General features: G+C 45.4%; 2 protein-coding genes and 1 long non-coding RNA gene across 5 annotated transcripts in view; 1 reads left to right on the top strand and 2 right to left on the bottom strand.

Annotated features, from left to right (window-relative positions):
• Positions 1-1,224, top strand: part of LOC146207337 (ankyrin repeat, SAM and basic leucine zipper domain-containing protein 1-like) — a 46,267-nt gene extending 45,043 nt beyond the window's left edge. The window contains exon 12 of the mRNA XM_084586048.1: positions 967-1,224. Coding sequence (XP_084442174.1) covers positions 967-1,155 — 189 coding nt within the window. The 3' untranslated portion in view covers positions 1,156-1,224. The remainder of the gene's footprint in view (positions 1-966) is intronic.
• The window catches only part of LOC146207336 (uncharacterized), a 30,311-nt gene extending 25,059 nt beyond the window's left edge, over positions 1-5,252 (bottom strand). For both annotated transcript variants that reach the window (XR_014702623.1, XR_014702637.1), the window contains exon 1: positions 4,943-5,252. This is a non-coding gene — a long non-coding RNA (uncharacterized LOC146207336). The remainder of the gene's footprint in view (positions 1-4,942) is intronic.
• Positions 5,253-8,497: 3,245 nt separating this feature from the next.
• Positions 8,498-16,421, bottom strand: mRpL2 (mitochondrial ribosomal protein L2). Of its 2 annotated transcripts, none has more exons than XM_084585870.1 (5): positions 16,330-16,421; positions 15,699-15,983; positions 13,890-14,138; positions 11,829-11,965; positions 8,498-8,794 (listed from the first exon to the last, which is right to left on the bottom strand). In XM_084585870.1, the coding sequence occupies exons 2-5, from the start codon at positions 15,958-15,960 to the stop codon at positions 8,534-8,536; spliced, it is 909 nt and encodes a 302-aa protein (XP_084441996.1). In that variant the 5' UTR covers positions 15,961-15,983; positions 16,330-16,421; the 3' UTR covers positions 8,498-8,533. The 2 variants fall into 2 exon arrangements, with proteins under 2 accessions (XP_084441996.1, XP_084442042.1); XM_084585916.1 differs by having other exon boundaries at positions 16,251-16,368.
• Between the last annotated feature and the right edge of the window lie 30 nt (positions 16,422-16,451).

Below are 16,451 nucleotides of genomic sequence, written 5' to 3'. Positions count from 1 at the left end.
GCAGGGCATGTTAATGTGAAGGCAACGCAACCGATCACCTTTTATGGTAACTGAATGGATTCCAAGACGATGCAAGCATAGAAGTGTGGCAGAGAATCGGGTGGGTGAGTGAGGCTAGGAAGTTTGTGGGAACGTGGTGACCGCAGCTGGTAAAGGACAAGGTGACTTGGAAGGATGGATTTAAAAAAGAAGTCTTTGTCTTTCATTATATTTGGGCTGCTGCTGCTTTTGACAATGAGGATGATGGCGGTGAACTGTAGCGAGGCATGCCACTGCATAGTTTTGTTAGTAACGTAAAAACCCTTATTCTCTCATACAAAATCACACATGATGTAAAGGACTTCAGCAGAAATGGATGCAGCAACATTGTTGAGTGGTACTGAACAAAGCCGTTTATTTCTTGTGACCTGTCACTCGGGAGGCCTTTCCTGCTAAAATAACTTCTTGTACATTTCATGCTAGCTTTGTACAGTTGTTTCAAGGCACTGCTTTGTAAAGTACCAAGGGAATTAGCAGACCTTAGTCTGGTTATGTATATGTGAGTTGTTTGTACCACAAAGTCCACCTAGGAACTAACACACATTAAAACAACATAATGCCATAAGCGCACAAGCAGCATCGCTGAAATCATGTCAAAGTTTTAAATCAAACTTCCTTGTTCGGAACATCACTAATAGCAGTCTTAGGGGGTTGTATGTTGTTCTTGATCGATGATTCTAGCTCGTTCATGTTCACTCGGTCTTTGCACGGAGTATCAGCTGGCATATGAATGCGATCAAGTTGTTGAGTAGCCATCCTTGAGTTTCGTTGCCTCCGAAAAAGTGGCCCATTGAGGGTATGCGGAGGGGGTCTCTTGCTTTCATCGGTAATAACATCCTTGACTTGACGCAGCGAGGTTAATGTCACTGCATTTTGCCGAGTATGAGGTAGTTTGAACAGCAAAGCAACCGTCTCTTGTCCATGCAGGTGGAAGGGTGCGTGGAGTACCAGCCGCAGTGGCCACCCCTGCCAGCTGAGGCAAAGCATAGCCAGCGTTCACTGTGGTTGCCTCTGTGCCTTCTCGCGACCACGTTGTGGGCGTGCAAGGCAGCTGGCGTGCTGGGACAGTGGCCGCTGCCACTTAAACCACGATGGTCTTTTCGACATCTGACGTAAAAATGTCTCGCATTGGTTATTTTTTTTGTTGCAGTAATTTTCAAATTAAACCATACCTCATTCACTCGAGCTCCGCGGCCTTTCTCTTGGCACATTTTCCAAGGGCACCTTGTTCTTGGAACAGTTTGAGTTTGAGGGCACTGATGTGTTGTGGTTTGGAGGCTTCCTCTGCTGTGGGTCTGTCATTGTACTGGCATTCCTCTTTCCAGCTGACCCAGCTTTGTGCGAGTGTGTCTCAGGTGTGTCACTGCCTTCCCTGGTAGAATGGCGGAGGTCTCTGATTACCTCGTGGCGCCTGCTGTGTGGTATGGGAATAGCATCAGGCACCACGTGGTGGCTTCTACTGGGGTCCCAAGGCATCCTGTGATGGGGCCAGTCCGTTTCTAAGGCACTCTGAATCGCAGAATTGGCCTGCACGAAATTCACATACGCGCCATGGAGCACAACTAATTGGACAGAGTTAACAAGGCACGTTGTCAGTGGGGTTTTTGAAATGACAAATCTTTTCCAATTGACACCAAAGCAATGGTAAATTTTACAGAGGAATTTTATTTATTACAAGAGGCAATTAAGAACTTTTAAAGTCTTCGCGATGCAAATCAATTGTTGATTTCTTAATTTCTGTTAGTACAGTGTAGGTTGTGTTGACTGACAGGAGAAATGAAATCCTAACAGTATTTTCAACAGCTCCAAGGTTGTGGTTTGGTTTATGGGGTTTTAAAGTCCCAAAGTGACTCGGGCTATGAGACATGCCGTAGTGGAAGGCTTCAGAAATTTCGACTACCTTGGATTCTTTGATGTGCACTGACATCGCACAGCACACGGGCGCCTTGCTTTTCGCCTCCATTGAAAAGCGGCCGCCGCTGCCAGAATTCCATCCCGCATCCTTGGGCCCAGCAGTCGAGCGTCCTAACCACTCAGTGGCAGCACCACAGCGGGGCTCACCGGCTTAAAGGATCGGCATATTACACTGAGCAGCTTGCAATGCCATTTTTTGGCAACAGATATTAGGCTGCCTGCAATTGGTTGGACTGCTGCTCTGCTTTACAATTAATTTTCACTCCATTTATATCTTTTCAACACCGCGGAGTTCGGATGCAGTGAATTCACATGTCTTAGCGGCAGGAATGGCAATAAAAATGGATGCTGGTTAGGACTGGTACCATCATATGGCAAAATTGCAATGTCTTCTAAGAGTCTCAAATTATTTCGTGAAGTATTGAAGTTTCTATAGTTATTTTAATGTGCAGTAATGGCTTTCGGACCCAGATGAATGTGTACGTAGACTGGAAGGCATTACATATATTTTGTGTGTTGCCTAATACAAGAGTCCTAAGGTAGTACTTACTAGTTCACTAGAATGTGCTAGAACTTGACTGCAATGATAACTGGCAGATTTTAATGCATCCCATCCAGGTTCCAGAGGAGTATATCACCCATCACTTGGGACAACCATACTTGTAAATGGCAGTGATAGATGAAAAAAGATATGAACGCAACTAAAAATGCTGTTTTTGTTTTTCACACTGCTAGCTATAAACGCAAAGGCTTCTGGGCAAAGCACGTTTGCTATCGCCATCATAGTTTCATGATGTCGTCTTTGCAGCCAAATGTGACTGATGTTAGGAAGATAGTGAGAGACCGGAAAGCGTGGCGTGACATGGTCCATAGGGTCACGAAGAGTCGGACACGACTGAACGACTGAACTGAACTGTGACTGAAAGAATGGAGGCACATGCCTCCAAAGAGGCATTCCGCACAGCCTTGTCTCATTTTGTGAACAACCACTGATTTTTTACCTTACAGGTTGCGTAATCGGGATTCAATTCTAAACTGTGCCGCTACAATCTCCACTCGTTTTGCACCATGAAGGAACCAAAGCTCTTTTTTTTACTCGGGTGGATAGAAGGCATTCACATGTTTCACATGGTTTTTGTCCCCGAACCTGCAGTGAATGATTGCCTTGTTATTCATGGGACCACCTCCACAGGCTGAACAGTGCACAACCCCCAAAAATCGCCATTTTGATGTTCTCTGAACCTGAAGTTGTAACATATTCTAGATATGCAGGTATAAATTGTGCCACAGCATAAGGGCATTGAGAGGATTACCAATTTCATGCCATCTACAAAGCGCTGTCGGCACTGCGAGCACACATATCTCTTTTATGTATTACATGCTGCCCATATGTTACATGTACCACGTGGGTACAGTCCTTTTCATTTGCTTCAGCTTTTTGCGATGTCCACTGCTCATAAAAGCATGGATTATGGTTATACAGGACCAACCGTTATATTTGCTTGCCTTCAATATGGAGTGCCTGACAGCCAATGCATTGATTCAGAACTTAAAATCTCACTATTCATAATTCATTCACAATTGCATTCACCTCCTGTAAAATTTGCACTGCGGTCGATAATTTTACAAATTTTAATTCCATGGGTGCATCTAATATGCAAGTGCATTTGTTTTGCAAATATGCGCGATAAATTCTCTATGCAGTTTACATGATGTGGATGCGCTAATTGCGTCGTGCACAAAAGAAGGAAAATTGACTACATTCGGAGGCAGTGCGAGTGGGCTTTTGGTTTATACTCCCCCAGTTTCACAGTGCGTAGCCGCTATTTCACACAGTTAATTGCATGTTCCTAATTTGTGCACTTTGCCTGTTTAGAAATATCCAAACCTAGAAGGGGTTCTTACAATGCTTTGGGATGTGAAGTGTGTACAGTAGTGCTGAAAATATTCCATAGTATTACACATCAAGGTAAGCCAGAACAAGCAGTGCTATGTAATGCAAGTATTTATGCCAGCCCAAAGCTCTCTGGTTTTCGAGGTTTCTTCATAAAGAATGCGAAAGCAGAATGTTTTACATATGAGGAATACATTTCAGCAGCTAGTATGGTGAGCAGTGTGTTTGACGGCGACGCAGTTCAGAAGGGGTATCTGCTGTTTGTCTGGCTATAGAAGCGTAATAAGTTGAGTTTCTTTTTTTTTTTCTTTTTCAGCGCTTTACCCTGCTGCAAAAGAAAAACAAAAAAAACCTATAATACGAGATACAAACCGCGCATTAACACCGTACCACAATCGTCAACATATCTGAAAATATATTTTGGCTATCTCCCAGTGCTAGTAGTAAATATTATAGTTCACTGTACTAGTGCACGCCGATGCAAACCTCGATCAGATGGGATGCTCGTTAGCTATGAAACGTTGCCTCCAGCAGGGCAAACTTACCGGAAGGCTGTCTTCAGTAGCGCGCGCACCTGACAGGCCGTGAGACCAATTTTAATACGATTTCTCCGTACCTAGTTTGGTCTTATCGCATCCTACAGGGTGCACAGGTACCCGCAAGCAGTGTGCGTGGGATCATGTGCAACAGCTATTAGCGCGATGAGTAACCGAAACAAAAAGAAAACAAGAACGGACAGCTATGCTTCTATCTCACACTGACCAAAAATAATGCTTTGCTGCCCATTACAATTATCCTCAAATCCCTGTGTCGATAGCCGCCGCACGTGAGCGAGCTCGCTGCGACTGAATCTCCCGCGTCGCTGTGCGCGCACAATCACGGGTGACAATCATTTGACGGGCCTTTTTGAGAGGACCTTTTACCAGCCGCATGCACCAAACATGCGGCTGGTAAAACAAGTACCGATGGTGTGGCCGATACAAGGACTGTTTGGAAAAGTCAAAAAGAACGCTTGAGCATATATATACAAGTGCTGTTCACACCATACGCGTGATTCGGCCGCAGTTTTGTACCCTTTCACCCAAAAAAACATACCCGTTTCACTGACGCAGAGGTGCTGCTGCTACGATACAATGAAAATTGGTAGATTCAGGAACACAGTCAACACAGCACAGTCGTGTTTCGAGCACGGTGTAGTTTCGAGCGTGCTACCTGTGTCCACGCCGCCACCGCCGCTCGAGTCCGGCTGTTCTACTGAACTGCGCTACTGTCCTACTGTTACTACCGCGAAGATTGGATCGAAAATCGTTGCGTAACTTCCATATGCCCCAAATGCACATTGAACATAGGAGCGCCAACAGCGCCAACCTCTGACTTGTATCGCTTGTATCATACCAGTTGGGAAACTTACACTCACGCAATCCTCTTCGCGCAGCCAAGGTATATATACCTTGGCGCAGCTACAGCCAACGTTTTTAGATTAGGGTTTTAGATTTAGGTTTTAGAGTAAGGTGCGGACCTAATCTAAAAACGTTGGCTGCTACAGCGCAGCGCAGATGGCGGCGCGGCGTGGTCAATTTATATTTTTACTTTTGACCAAATTTCTCTCCGAGTTGCACTCTGCATCTGTTCCACTATTTTATTGCTAAAGGTTTTGCATTTAAAAAAAAAAAAAGAAAGCTTCAAGGTTTGCTATGTGTACAGATTTTTATTTTAACGATAGACGTCGCAACAAAATTAACCCGTAAAACCATACTATCTAGCATGCTATAGGCACTGTAACTATCTATAACCATACTTTTCTTCGATCGGAAAGCCATTTTTTTTATGCATGTAACTGAGAGTAGGAACCACGGGTCGACGCTTGTCCAGCGTCACGACGCGTTGTTTGCCGGCATCTTAATAAAGTTATGCATGCACGCACGCACGCACGCACACACCCGACACTTGGGTAGGTACTTCTAGGCCGGGCTCTAAACTTGGGCACAGGCGCCCGACTACTGTGCCTAAGGAAGCGGGATCGAATCCCGGCCTCGGCGGCTGCATTTCGATGGAGGCGAAACGGAGTGGCGTCCGTGTGCTGTGCGATGTCAGTGCACGTTAAAGAACCACAGGTGGTAGAAATTTCCGGAGTCCTCCAGAGGAGGCTATGGTCCTCCACTACGGCATCTCTCATAGCCCGAGTCGCTTTGGGACGTTAAACCCCACAAACCAACCAACCAAAAGTTGCAGCACAGAGCGCAAAAAAAACAAAAGAAGTAATGCCGTGCTGAACGCTTTATTTCCGGAAACCGAAACAACCAAACAGTTTCGCATATTGTCTAATATTGTACCAGTGTAGTACACTAGAGTGTTAAAGCCTCGATGTTAAAGCTCTCCTCTGTTCCTAGCACTGATGGGGCTGGGACAGGTAATTCAACGCCGCTTGCGGCGGGGGCTAGCCTGCCACCGCCGAATTATTACCTGTTGTAGGCCATCATTGCACCCACCACCGCTTCGGAGGTGGACGACGGCTGTTGCGGCGCGCGTCTTTCTTATCTTTTTCTTTCTTCTCTGTTTTCTCTTCTGTCCGCACGAGGCAGCGGAGGTGGCTTTTCCTTCTTCCTACAGCCACAACAACAACTTTCTTGCTATAGTTCCCCTCAGTACCTCTATCTGTCCCTGTATTTACTCCAGCTGCAGCATTCGTTTCCCTTCGATTTTATTTAGGAACCTAAACCACTTCCACCACCATGACGACAGAGAGGAAAACTTGCAATAAAAGTTTCATTTAAGCCATTGCGTGGATGAAGCCCGTACAAGTTCACCGATCAAAGCAGCCAGGAAAGAAAAGGATTACGGGGTGGGCGGTGACAAGAAAATGTAAATAGGGGAGAGATGGAGGGACACTATTACAGACATAGATATATAAAAAATAAAAGTAATGTAAAGCAAAAATTTAGCATAGACACTTAGAACTGCTTACGTCTATGAATGCAAAGGCAGTACATACTCTTTGAGGTCGTAATTTTGGTGCAAATGTTTCTACATGCGTTAGAGTTCTTTCTGCAATTTGATATATGTGTGTATTGGTTACACACGCTATTGCTCCAATAAATTACACTGTGGACAGTCAGTGCTTTCCACGTCTACTTGCTTGTCCGTTGCACAGTGCGTTTGAGAATATTGCACCAACTAGCTGAGCTCTGTCTTACTGCACCTGCGACAATGCATAGAAAGCGGACCAACTTTTGGAACTACCATCCTGGACAAAGTTAGTAATAGAAGAGACATCTGGGCGAGTTGGTACGGTGACATAATGAATAAACAGCACTACAGACTGTACCAAACTGTGCAAAAAGACATTAAATATGGCATATACCCAACAATTCTCAATTCTAATGCACAAGAGATCTTGCATAGAATGAGAACTGCTATAATGATATTACATGAAGCAGCTGACTAAATGAAGCTCAATTTTTCAAATTATTTATTTGCTGACAAAAATGCTCTGCATTAAGTGCACACATATACACACTTGTAAAAATACACAACACCAAGCAGCTAGACCTAATAGGAAAAGATCAAAATATACTGAATGATTTGACATTCAGTAGTACTCTACATGCAAAAATATGGGTGCACATTATCCATTTGCCAGCATATAGGTATGTGCATCCAGCTATTGTAAAGAGGTTGAATAGCCTTTTTTTTTTTTTTTTTTTTTTTTTTTGCATTTAAGCAGTCTACGAATAGCTGTCTAGAGCGCAGAAAAAAAAATTGTAATTGGAGGTGAGTAGTGTACAACACGAATGCTTTAGCATTAATTGCTCTATGACATACAGCAAGCTGCTTTGTTGACATGTTCTGCATTTTTTCTTCTTGCAAGGCCACATAGTCTGAGGGACTTGCTAGAGTTTCTTCCGCTCTTGAATAAGTTCCTCTTTCCAAGCTATCCACTCTCGCATTGTTCCTGTGGTAACCACTCTTCAGATGCACATTCCTATGCTTCAGTGATCCCTCCTCCCGTTTCGTTGTGGTGGTGATACTTTTATTCACGACAAAATTATTTCTTACGACAATGAACAATTAATAGTGGTTCTCTATCCCCCTTCCCCTCCCCAAGAAACAGAGATCCCCCGTTACACAGGAATGCAGCCATTGTATGCGGCCATGCGGAATGCGGCCATTGTATGGAATGCGGCTGTGCCATAGGCAGTGGGTTGTTCATTGTCCAGGCTAGGCATGCGGTGGGGTAGAGAGAATTGGAGAGGTGGTTAGGGGTTGCTGTCAGAAATGACAAATGTCCATTGTCACCCACCATCGTCTAACACTTTTTCCCTTACTCTCTCTACTTCGCCACCTGCTTGCACACGCCGCAGAACTTAACGAGCTGATACGAGCCTATTCTCAAAGATGCACAAAGACAAAATGAAGTGCAAGCTTCTCACATGGATGAAGTCCGTCTAATGTCATTGACTGAAGCAACTTTAAAGTGACCTTGTCAAAGCTACATAAGGTCAAGTTATACATAATGACGAGAGGTGTCCAGAACAAGCTGTGCTTGTCAGCACACCACCATTAGCACTTGCCACCAGCATTTTTCTATGTGAACAACTGCCTAATGATGTGCTGACAGGTGCAGCTTGTTACTAAATGATTTTTAATCAGTTTTTGTGAACTGAAGACACAGCAAAGGCATGACATTTATTGCATTGTAGGCCTCTGCAGTGGGTACACCTTGACAGGTGGTGGGGGACGAATCTTCCGCCCACAGTAGCCATCTTTACGATGCCAGAAGCCAGAGCGTGGTCGACGACCCAGACGACGCAACCTGTTGGGGCTACCAATTGGGTAAAAAGTCTCCCGACGCTGCGCATTTGAAGCCTGCCCAACCACTGCCATGCACCGTTCGCTCAGCGACACTTGCAGCTTAGATGGCAGCTGTATAATCACTCTCTCTTCCACCTGCAATAAGAGCAAAGGCTAAAATCAGTTAATGAACATGCAAAGCCAAGGTAACAATACAGCATCTGGTGCCATTATCATTTCAGAAGCCACTGCGAGCATTTTCAGGTTCCAATATGATTGTCCCTGACCAGATGAGTTCGCATCCAACTCTCCCAACTTCCCCATGGTATGCTTGAGGGACACTGAAAGATTACGGAGTCATATTACAATGCAACAAATCTGTAGAAAAGGACTTTGTGATATCTGAGTCAAATTAAGAACCTCTGTGCAGACCCTATAATTTAGAAATTAAAGGAATTTTCCTCGCAACCAATTAGGCTGACACACCACTGTGCATTTTTAGCTACTCTTGGTCTATTACTGATGTAAAGTGGATAGACTGGGTGAGGCTCCTCATTTGGGCACGCCCAAGTGATGTGGATGGGAGAGGGTGCGGTGGCGATCCTTTAGTTTTTTTGTAGCGAGAGCTACACTGGCCACAGTCTCGCCATTTTGCCGTGCTTGTCCGAAGAGCAAAGAAAGAAGGAAAAGAAGAAGAAGAAAAAGAAGAAGATAGATAACTCGGTAGTTGGCAGAGGCAAACAGTAACAGCGAGTAGCTAGGACAGAAGGTTCGTTCGAACGTTGTGACGGCGGTGTGCCCCGGAGTTCAACATAAAGACAATGTCACACCACTAGAAGTCTTCTACACCCAAATGAGAATGGTCAACGACGAGAGGCAAGGGGTGCTCATACGTGAAGTGATTCCCCTATGGCATAAATAAAGATGAAACCGTAAAGTAAACTATGTGCAAAAGCCATGTCTTTATCTGAACCTAAGCGTAGTTATGCTGATAGCTCTCGTGTAACTCCAGGTTTAACCACTAGTTAAACCACAGCTAATTTTTTTTTCTTCTTGCGGCATGTGCTGAACTGGGGCTAGAGAGGACAAGGATTACTTTCGATCACTGATTTCTTACATGTTAGTAAATCCAGCTTAAGACTTTTTGCGGCGCGGTCACATTTGCTAGTGCCAATCGTTTGTGCAATCTTTCTAGCCTTTGTGAATATCATTTCATGGTCCCTTAAAAACTGTGGCATTATGCACTTTTTCACCCTTTCTGACAGTTTCGGCACCTACACAGCCACATTTCAGAGCACCATTAGGTTTTATCCTGAATATGCTGGTGAAGCATGCTGCAGGTGAACACTGTTTAAAATTTTCATTAGATACTAGAATTATTTTGCAGTACAGTTTAGGCAATAGTGGGCAGCAGTCTTCGGTGTCATGTTTTATTCCAGAGCTCAGTGGCATTCTGAAAGAACAGCTGTGTATCTGGAGTCATGCAGCTGCCAATGCAGCAAAAAATGAGCAACCACCTCAAAGCAGTCTTGAGATGCGCTCGATACCACACTGCTTGATGCCTGATTGTCACATGCTCAATTATGCATGATTAGTAAAGCAATAAAAATAATTTTCTCAGACTGCTAATGCTCAAATTTTAACATGCAACATTTTTCATGCAAACATTGTGTTTCGAGTGTGGCACCTTGGCCAAGATAAATTAATAAAAGAAGCTGAAACATTTTATGAGAATTTGGAATGCAGTCGAGTACGGAAATGTTTTAGACATTTCGCATACTCCATGCCCCCCCCCCCCCCCCCCTTTTTTCTAAAAAAAAAAAAATGTACAGCAGTGCCAGCAAGCCTTCTCTGACACTTTCTAAAATAAACACAATCTTAAAAGGTCTTCTGCACCTGCTAGGTAAAACAATCAACACTGATAGCCTAGACAACAGTTTGTAGTTAGGCTAGTCAGTGCAGATTACGGAACATGATGAATTGGTTTAGCTTACAGGGTTTATTGTTACAAAGCAACTCAAGCTATGGCGGACGTCACAGTGGAAGACTCCGGGAATTTCGACCACCTGGAGTTCTTTAACGTGCACTGCAATACTCCAGGTGGTCGGAATTTTCGGAGCCTCCATGAGGATTGCATAATAGGCATTAATGATGAAGTAGCACATTCACATGGGACACACACACACATGCAGCTCTTGTGTTTTGAATGTTTACTCGTCAAGTGCATTTTCTGGCTTTTTTTGCCATTTGTCACTTTTCTGTCATTTTCTTGTCCACCTGCTAGTTTTTTTACTGATGTTATTTTAACATCACATCGTGCATTTTGCACGATGTTATGCTGCTTGTCACATACCCACATCTACTTCGATCTATGTTTGGTTTGGTTTGGTTTGTGGGGTTTAACGTCCTAAAGTGACTCAGGCTATGAGAGATGCCGTAGTGGAGGGCTCTTGATATTTCGACCACATGGGGTTCTTTAACGTGCACTGACATCGCACAGTACATGGGCGCTTTGCTTTCTGCCTTCATTGAAAAATGGCCGCTGCAGCCGGGGTTCAATACTGCACCTTTGGGCATAGTAGTCGGGCACGTTAACCAGGGCACCACTACGCCATGGCGACAATTTCAGCCTAGTGGCACCATAATTTTATTGACTACAACCATTTTTGTGAACAAACCAGTTTTCTTCTTTAGGCTTAAAAAAGCCTAAAGAAGGAGGGAGAACTGAAATAAAAAATACATATTTTGCGCTCATGGAAGCTGCTGTAGGTGAATTGAGGCTAAACTAAAGCCTGAAGCACTGCTGATGATTAATGAACATATTGAAAAACCCAGTAAGAATGGCGAGTTCAATCCGAAGCAAGATACTCTGCTTTCAGGCTTGCTGCTATGTTGGCCATGCAATTTTATCGAAGGCAAAAGTGGTGAATGCACGGAATGTGAGCATACATTAAGGCTCGATTTGAAATAATGTTTCATGAATGTGCACTCTAAAGCATGTTATACCATATGCTCATATGCCCATTTTATTCTGGAACTACATTCCACACCATCAGAACGCCACCTCTGCACTCACCGTAGCTTTAGCATCGCTGTGAAAAACTGAGAGGGTGCCATACCAGTCCCTGCTGCTCTCAAAGAGGAAATCTGCTTGCTGCTAAAAACAACTCCTCTAGGTGCAGCCACCTACCTTGCGAAGGATCTGAGCGGAGGCACCAGCAGCCCGACACAGTGTACCTCCTTCGCCAGGGTACTTTTCAATGTGGTGCACCAGTGTAGATACCGGCAAGGCACCCAGCGGGTGGGCATCCCCATCCTTGGGTTGAACTGCAGCACAAAATAAACATTTGAATCTGCACTAGCAGACCTTGGTGTCCATCCGAGCACAGAAATTTTCCAAGAACATCCACAAATTCCGTGCATTGAAGTATACACACAATGGGACCTATAGAGCAGCTGAACCACTGCAGGTGGTAATAGTGGGAGCATGAAAGGCCAAAGAAAGAACAATCGCAGACACGACAGCACATTTCTGTTATGACGTTACCAGGCTGAATGCCGTCAGTGGCCGTCAGCCAGCACTTGCAGCCATTTTACAGCAAGACACACGTCTACGCAATGAATCTTGTAATGCCATGAAAGGTTATGTGCAACAGACGACACAAAGAAAGATAAACACGACAGTACAAGCGCAAACTAACACCTAGTTTACTGAGAAGTTGACACATAGCACATGTAAGCACATGTAATATAGCACATGTAAGCACATGCGCGACAGATATACCCACAACATGCCTGGTAAACAAGACGCATTATCACACCCTACAAAATAGATTTCAGCAAGGCAGATTCACTTCTAAGACAAGAGACGTATCGCTGACGCAGTTGTGCACGCTCCTTATCAAAAAGATTCCATTACTTCAAGCATTACGGTGTTGCTGCCCCTGCCAACAATCTTTATTTCATTCAGTCACGGCCGGCATTTGGATTTTCGGCAGTGTTCAGTTAAATTCATTCTACACTCCCCATCTTGTAACGTGCATTCATGCTTCCCTGCATGATCATTAATGCTGCGACCTGCTTGGCCAATGTAGACCTTTCCACATGTCAGTGAAATAACCCCTTTTGCACATTTAGCGTAGGGCTTGCCATGCTTCTTGGCACGACCACTGGGCCTGGTTCTCTCCTTTGCTGTGCGAGAGCAGAGTTGGCCTAACTTTAAAAATGCTGAAAACACCGTAGGCACACCGTACCTTTTAGCCACTCTCTTCAAGTTGTGTGCCACCTTATGCATGTAAGGCACTACTACAGGCTTTGTACCATTCTTTGGGGCCCTTTTGCGTACTTTCCCTTTCATTTTCTGCAGGAGGGTTTCACTTACCGCCGCCAGAATCGTGCAGGGGTAGCCCGCATTGTCCAAGCGGGACAGTTGTTCCAGGAAACTCACTCATTCTGTGCCGGCACGACCTCATGAGCGCAGACTCAAGGCACATTGCTGCAACACCTCTTCTGATCATCTTCGAATGTGCTGATCCATACGTCACAAGATCTTTCGCAGCTCGGGGACGATATAACCAACACAGATGCTTCTCCGAAAGAAAAATTTTTGTGTCCAAGAACTGAAGGCTCTTATCACTTGGAACCTCATTCATAAAGGTTAGCCTTCTACCATGGAGTCTAAAAGTACCTAGCAGCTTATCCATCAATTTATGGTAGTTCATGTAATCCTGTTCATTTAAAAGAAAATGTCATTGACATACACCTAAACACCTTTAAAACTTTGGTGCCGTCAAAGACGTTTGTCAGGTTACTGTCAATACAAGACAGAAAGCTGCCCCCCCCCCCCCTCTCACTCACTCACACACGCACACACGCACACACGCACACACACACACACACACACACACACACACACACACACACACACACACACACACACACACACACACACACACACACACACACACACATGTTAGATTCCTGGTTTAACTGGCACATGATTTAAGCAATAATGTTGGTGCAAAATGGACAAGGACAAGCGAGCATGCTTTCCGGTCCTGTGTGAGCCAGTCTACTGCTCTATTTCATTTTGCATTGCTAGTACTGTCTTTGTCACACTGATCAACATAGCCAAATTTGCTTAAAAGAAGAACAAGAGACAGTAAGCCAGGTGAGCTTAAGTTACACTATCCAATATGCTGTCAAGTGCCAGATATTACAAAGGTCACACAAGCACACGTAATAACTGCACCTGGGATACGTGGGATGTCGCCCGATGTTGTGATGATGTCACCAGGCTTGATGCCCTCGGTGGCTGTCAGCCAGCGCTTGTGGTCACCTGAAGCCACAAGGGCAAGGCGTGCCGAACGTAGTGGATCGTACCGTACTTTGTAAACCCGTTCCTCCAATTTGGTGCCATCTTCGTTTGGCAACCGCTTGTGATCAATCCAGCGAAAGTAGCGCTTCATTCCTCCTCCTATGGTTCTCACTACGACGTGCCCTGTAGAAACAACATATTTCACAAGCGGGTATTTTATTTTTTCCCTTGTGACGTAGGGTCTCAGCATGTTCTGTTGTGGTAAGCACTTTTCCAATCTTACACATATGATCTTATTTATCCCAAAGATCCCTTATTTTCTGTAGCGAGAGCTAGATTGGGTGCAAAGTCGCATTTTCGCTGTGGCAGTGGCCGTGCTGTGGTCACACTGCTTTTTGTGCCATTGCCTAGCAACCACAATTAATAATAAATTGGTTCACAGGAAAGGAAAGGCGCAGTATCTGTCACACTTGCTCTGTGGACACCTGACCAGCCCTGTAAGGAAAAGGAGGAAGGTGGGAGAGAAAGTGGAGAGAAAAGAGGAGCCGTAGTGGAGGGCTCCAGAAATTTCGGCCACCTGGGGATCTTTAATGTGCACCGACATCGCACAGCACAGGACGCCTCTCCGTTTCACCTCCATTGAAATGCATCCACTGGCAGAGCGCAAGAAACAGTGCATAGCAGCAGCAAACAGAATGAGCGTGAGAAGGCTAAGAGAGCAGAGGAGGCGCCCGAACAGAGAGAGGAACGGCTTGCCAAACGGTGGTGCCAGACTGCAGAGCATAATACACGGCGCATAGCTGCAGAGATGGGGCCTATAGAAGAGTCCAGTCAACGGGAACCAACAGAAGAGGTAAGGCATATGTCGGGTGACAGATCACTCCATTCGAGTTTCCGAAAGTGCATCTGGTACCCGGACATTTGAAGAAGACTGTGAACAATCCGTTTGGACATGTGTGTAGTGTGTGCAAGAGACTGTGGTACCAAATGGACTTGACGCCGGTGAGTAATCCAATGTATGTGACTGCGTTTGGAGACTCTGCCAAATCGAAATACTGTATAGACAAAATTGAGACTGCTACATGCTACTTCACAGATCATCAGGCAGTCTTCGTCTCTGTCAAGCAAAATGAATAAGAGATGTGTATACCCTGCCTCTCATTGCTAAGCATAAATGACCACAACAAGCTCAGCCAGGGAAACGTACCTCTCGCTACATATATCCTGGTACAGCTGAGCTGAGCCACTGCCATTTTTTTCTGTCGCTTGCAACTTTTCATGAAAGTTATGCAACTGAATTTCACATTACCACAGTTATATTTCCAACATGAAAAGCGGCATCAGCAATACGAATAATACTGCTCACCAGAAAAGCGTGTGGCACCCATTACAGTGTTCATCAGAAAGCGGCACCTCGGCAAGGCCTTGTCAACAGTGGAACTGTATACCCGTAAACGATGTTGAATTAAGACCTCCGGTTTTCTAGCAGCGCACCAAACGGTTGTGTTGTAGGCCGTCATTACACCCGCCACCGTTTCGGTGGTGGACGACGGCTGTTGTTGCGGCGCGCGTCTTTCTTTCCCTATTCCTTTTCTTTCTTCTCTAATTTCTTTTCTGTCTGCACGAGGCAGCGGAGGTGGCTCTGCTACAGAGCCAGTAGCAGGCCCGTGCATTTTATTTTCCTTCTTCCTACAGCCACAACAACAGTGCACCAAACGGTCGAGATTAAGCAGCATGGCCCACCTGTAACTGGATCCCGGCCGCCCAGCTTGCGTATGGGCAGCTTTTTGGTGGTGTACACACCATCTTCAGGAAGTATGGGCAACCAGCCGTACTTGTGTGGCTCGGGACGTGGCACACCATCCAGCAGCGGCCGCGGATAGCCTCGAATGCGACGCGACGCCCGCATTGATTTGCATCGCACACTCTGCAGCTGCGTCTCCAACTGCACTGTCAGCAGCGACGTCGCTGCACGGGCAAAACTTGCAAGCAGGCTTGCCGCCATCGATTGATGTGGTGCTGGACAACCTGCAAGATCAGACGAAAACACTTGCAAGACGGCGCTTTCGGAACACGCGTGCGACCAGCACCCTCTAAGCACAGCGGCGCAGCCAGTTTCGAGCGGATACACTGATCCTGTTCGTCAGAGATGTTAGTACAACGCGCATGTGCCGGTTCCTTTCGAATGGAGCTAAACCATGCGCATGCAAGGTGTAATTTCATGTGGCCTTGGAAAGCCGGGGTTTGGCGTCAGCACACCAAATTTTGTACACTAAATAAGCCAGAATCACTAACAACCAGATAACACCTCAGCGCATCGACGCACGAACAAATGAATATATGCGCAACGTCTTTGCTAATAACTGCATCTTGCCTAACGATGGACCCGATGCCCGAATCCCGATGGTCCTTGCGACCTTGTCTAGTCTTGTCTAAGATTTGTACCTGTCTTAGCCATAGCCTACGATGCCTTTGCAGCCTACACAGTAGCCAAGA

The sequence above is a fragment of the Amblyomma maculatum genome, chromosome 1 (genome assembly GCF_055883805.1).
Source record: "Amblyomma maculatum isolate TAMU_Amacu chromosome 1, ASM5588380v1, whole genome shotgun sequence".
Lineage (NCBI taxonomy): Eukaryota > Metazoa > Arthropoda > Arachnida > Ixodida > Ixodidae > Amblyomma > Amblyomma maculatum.
This window is presented reverse-complemented; position numbering and strand designations above follow the sequence as displayed.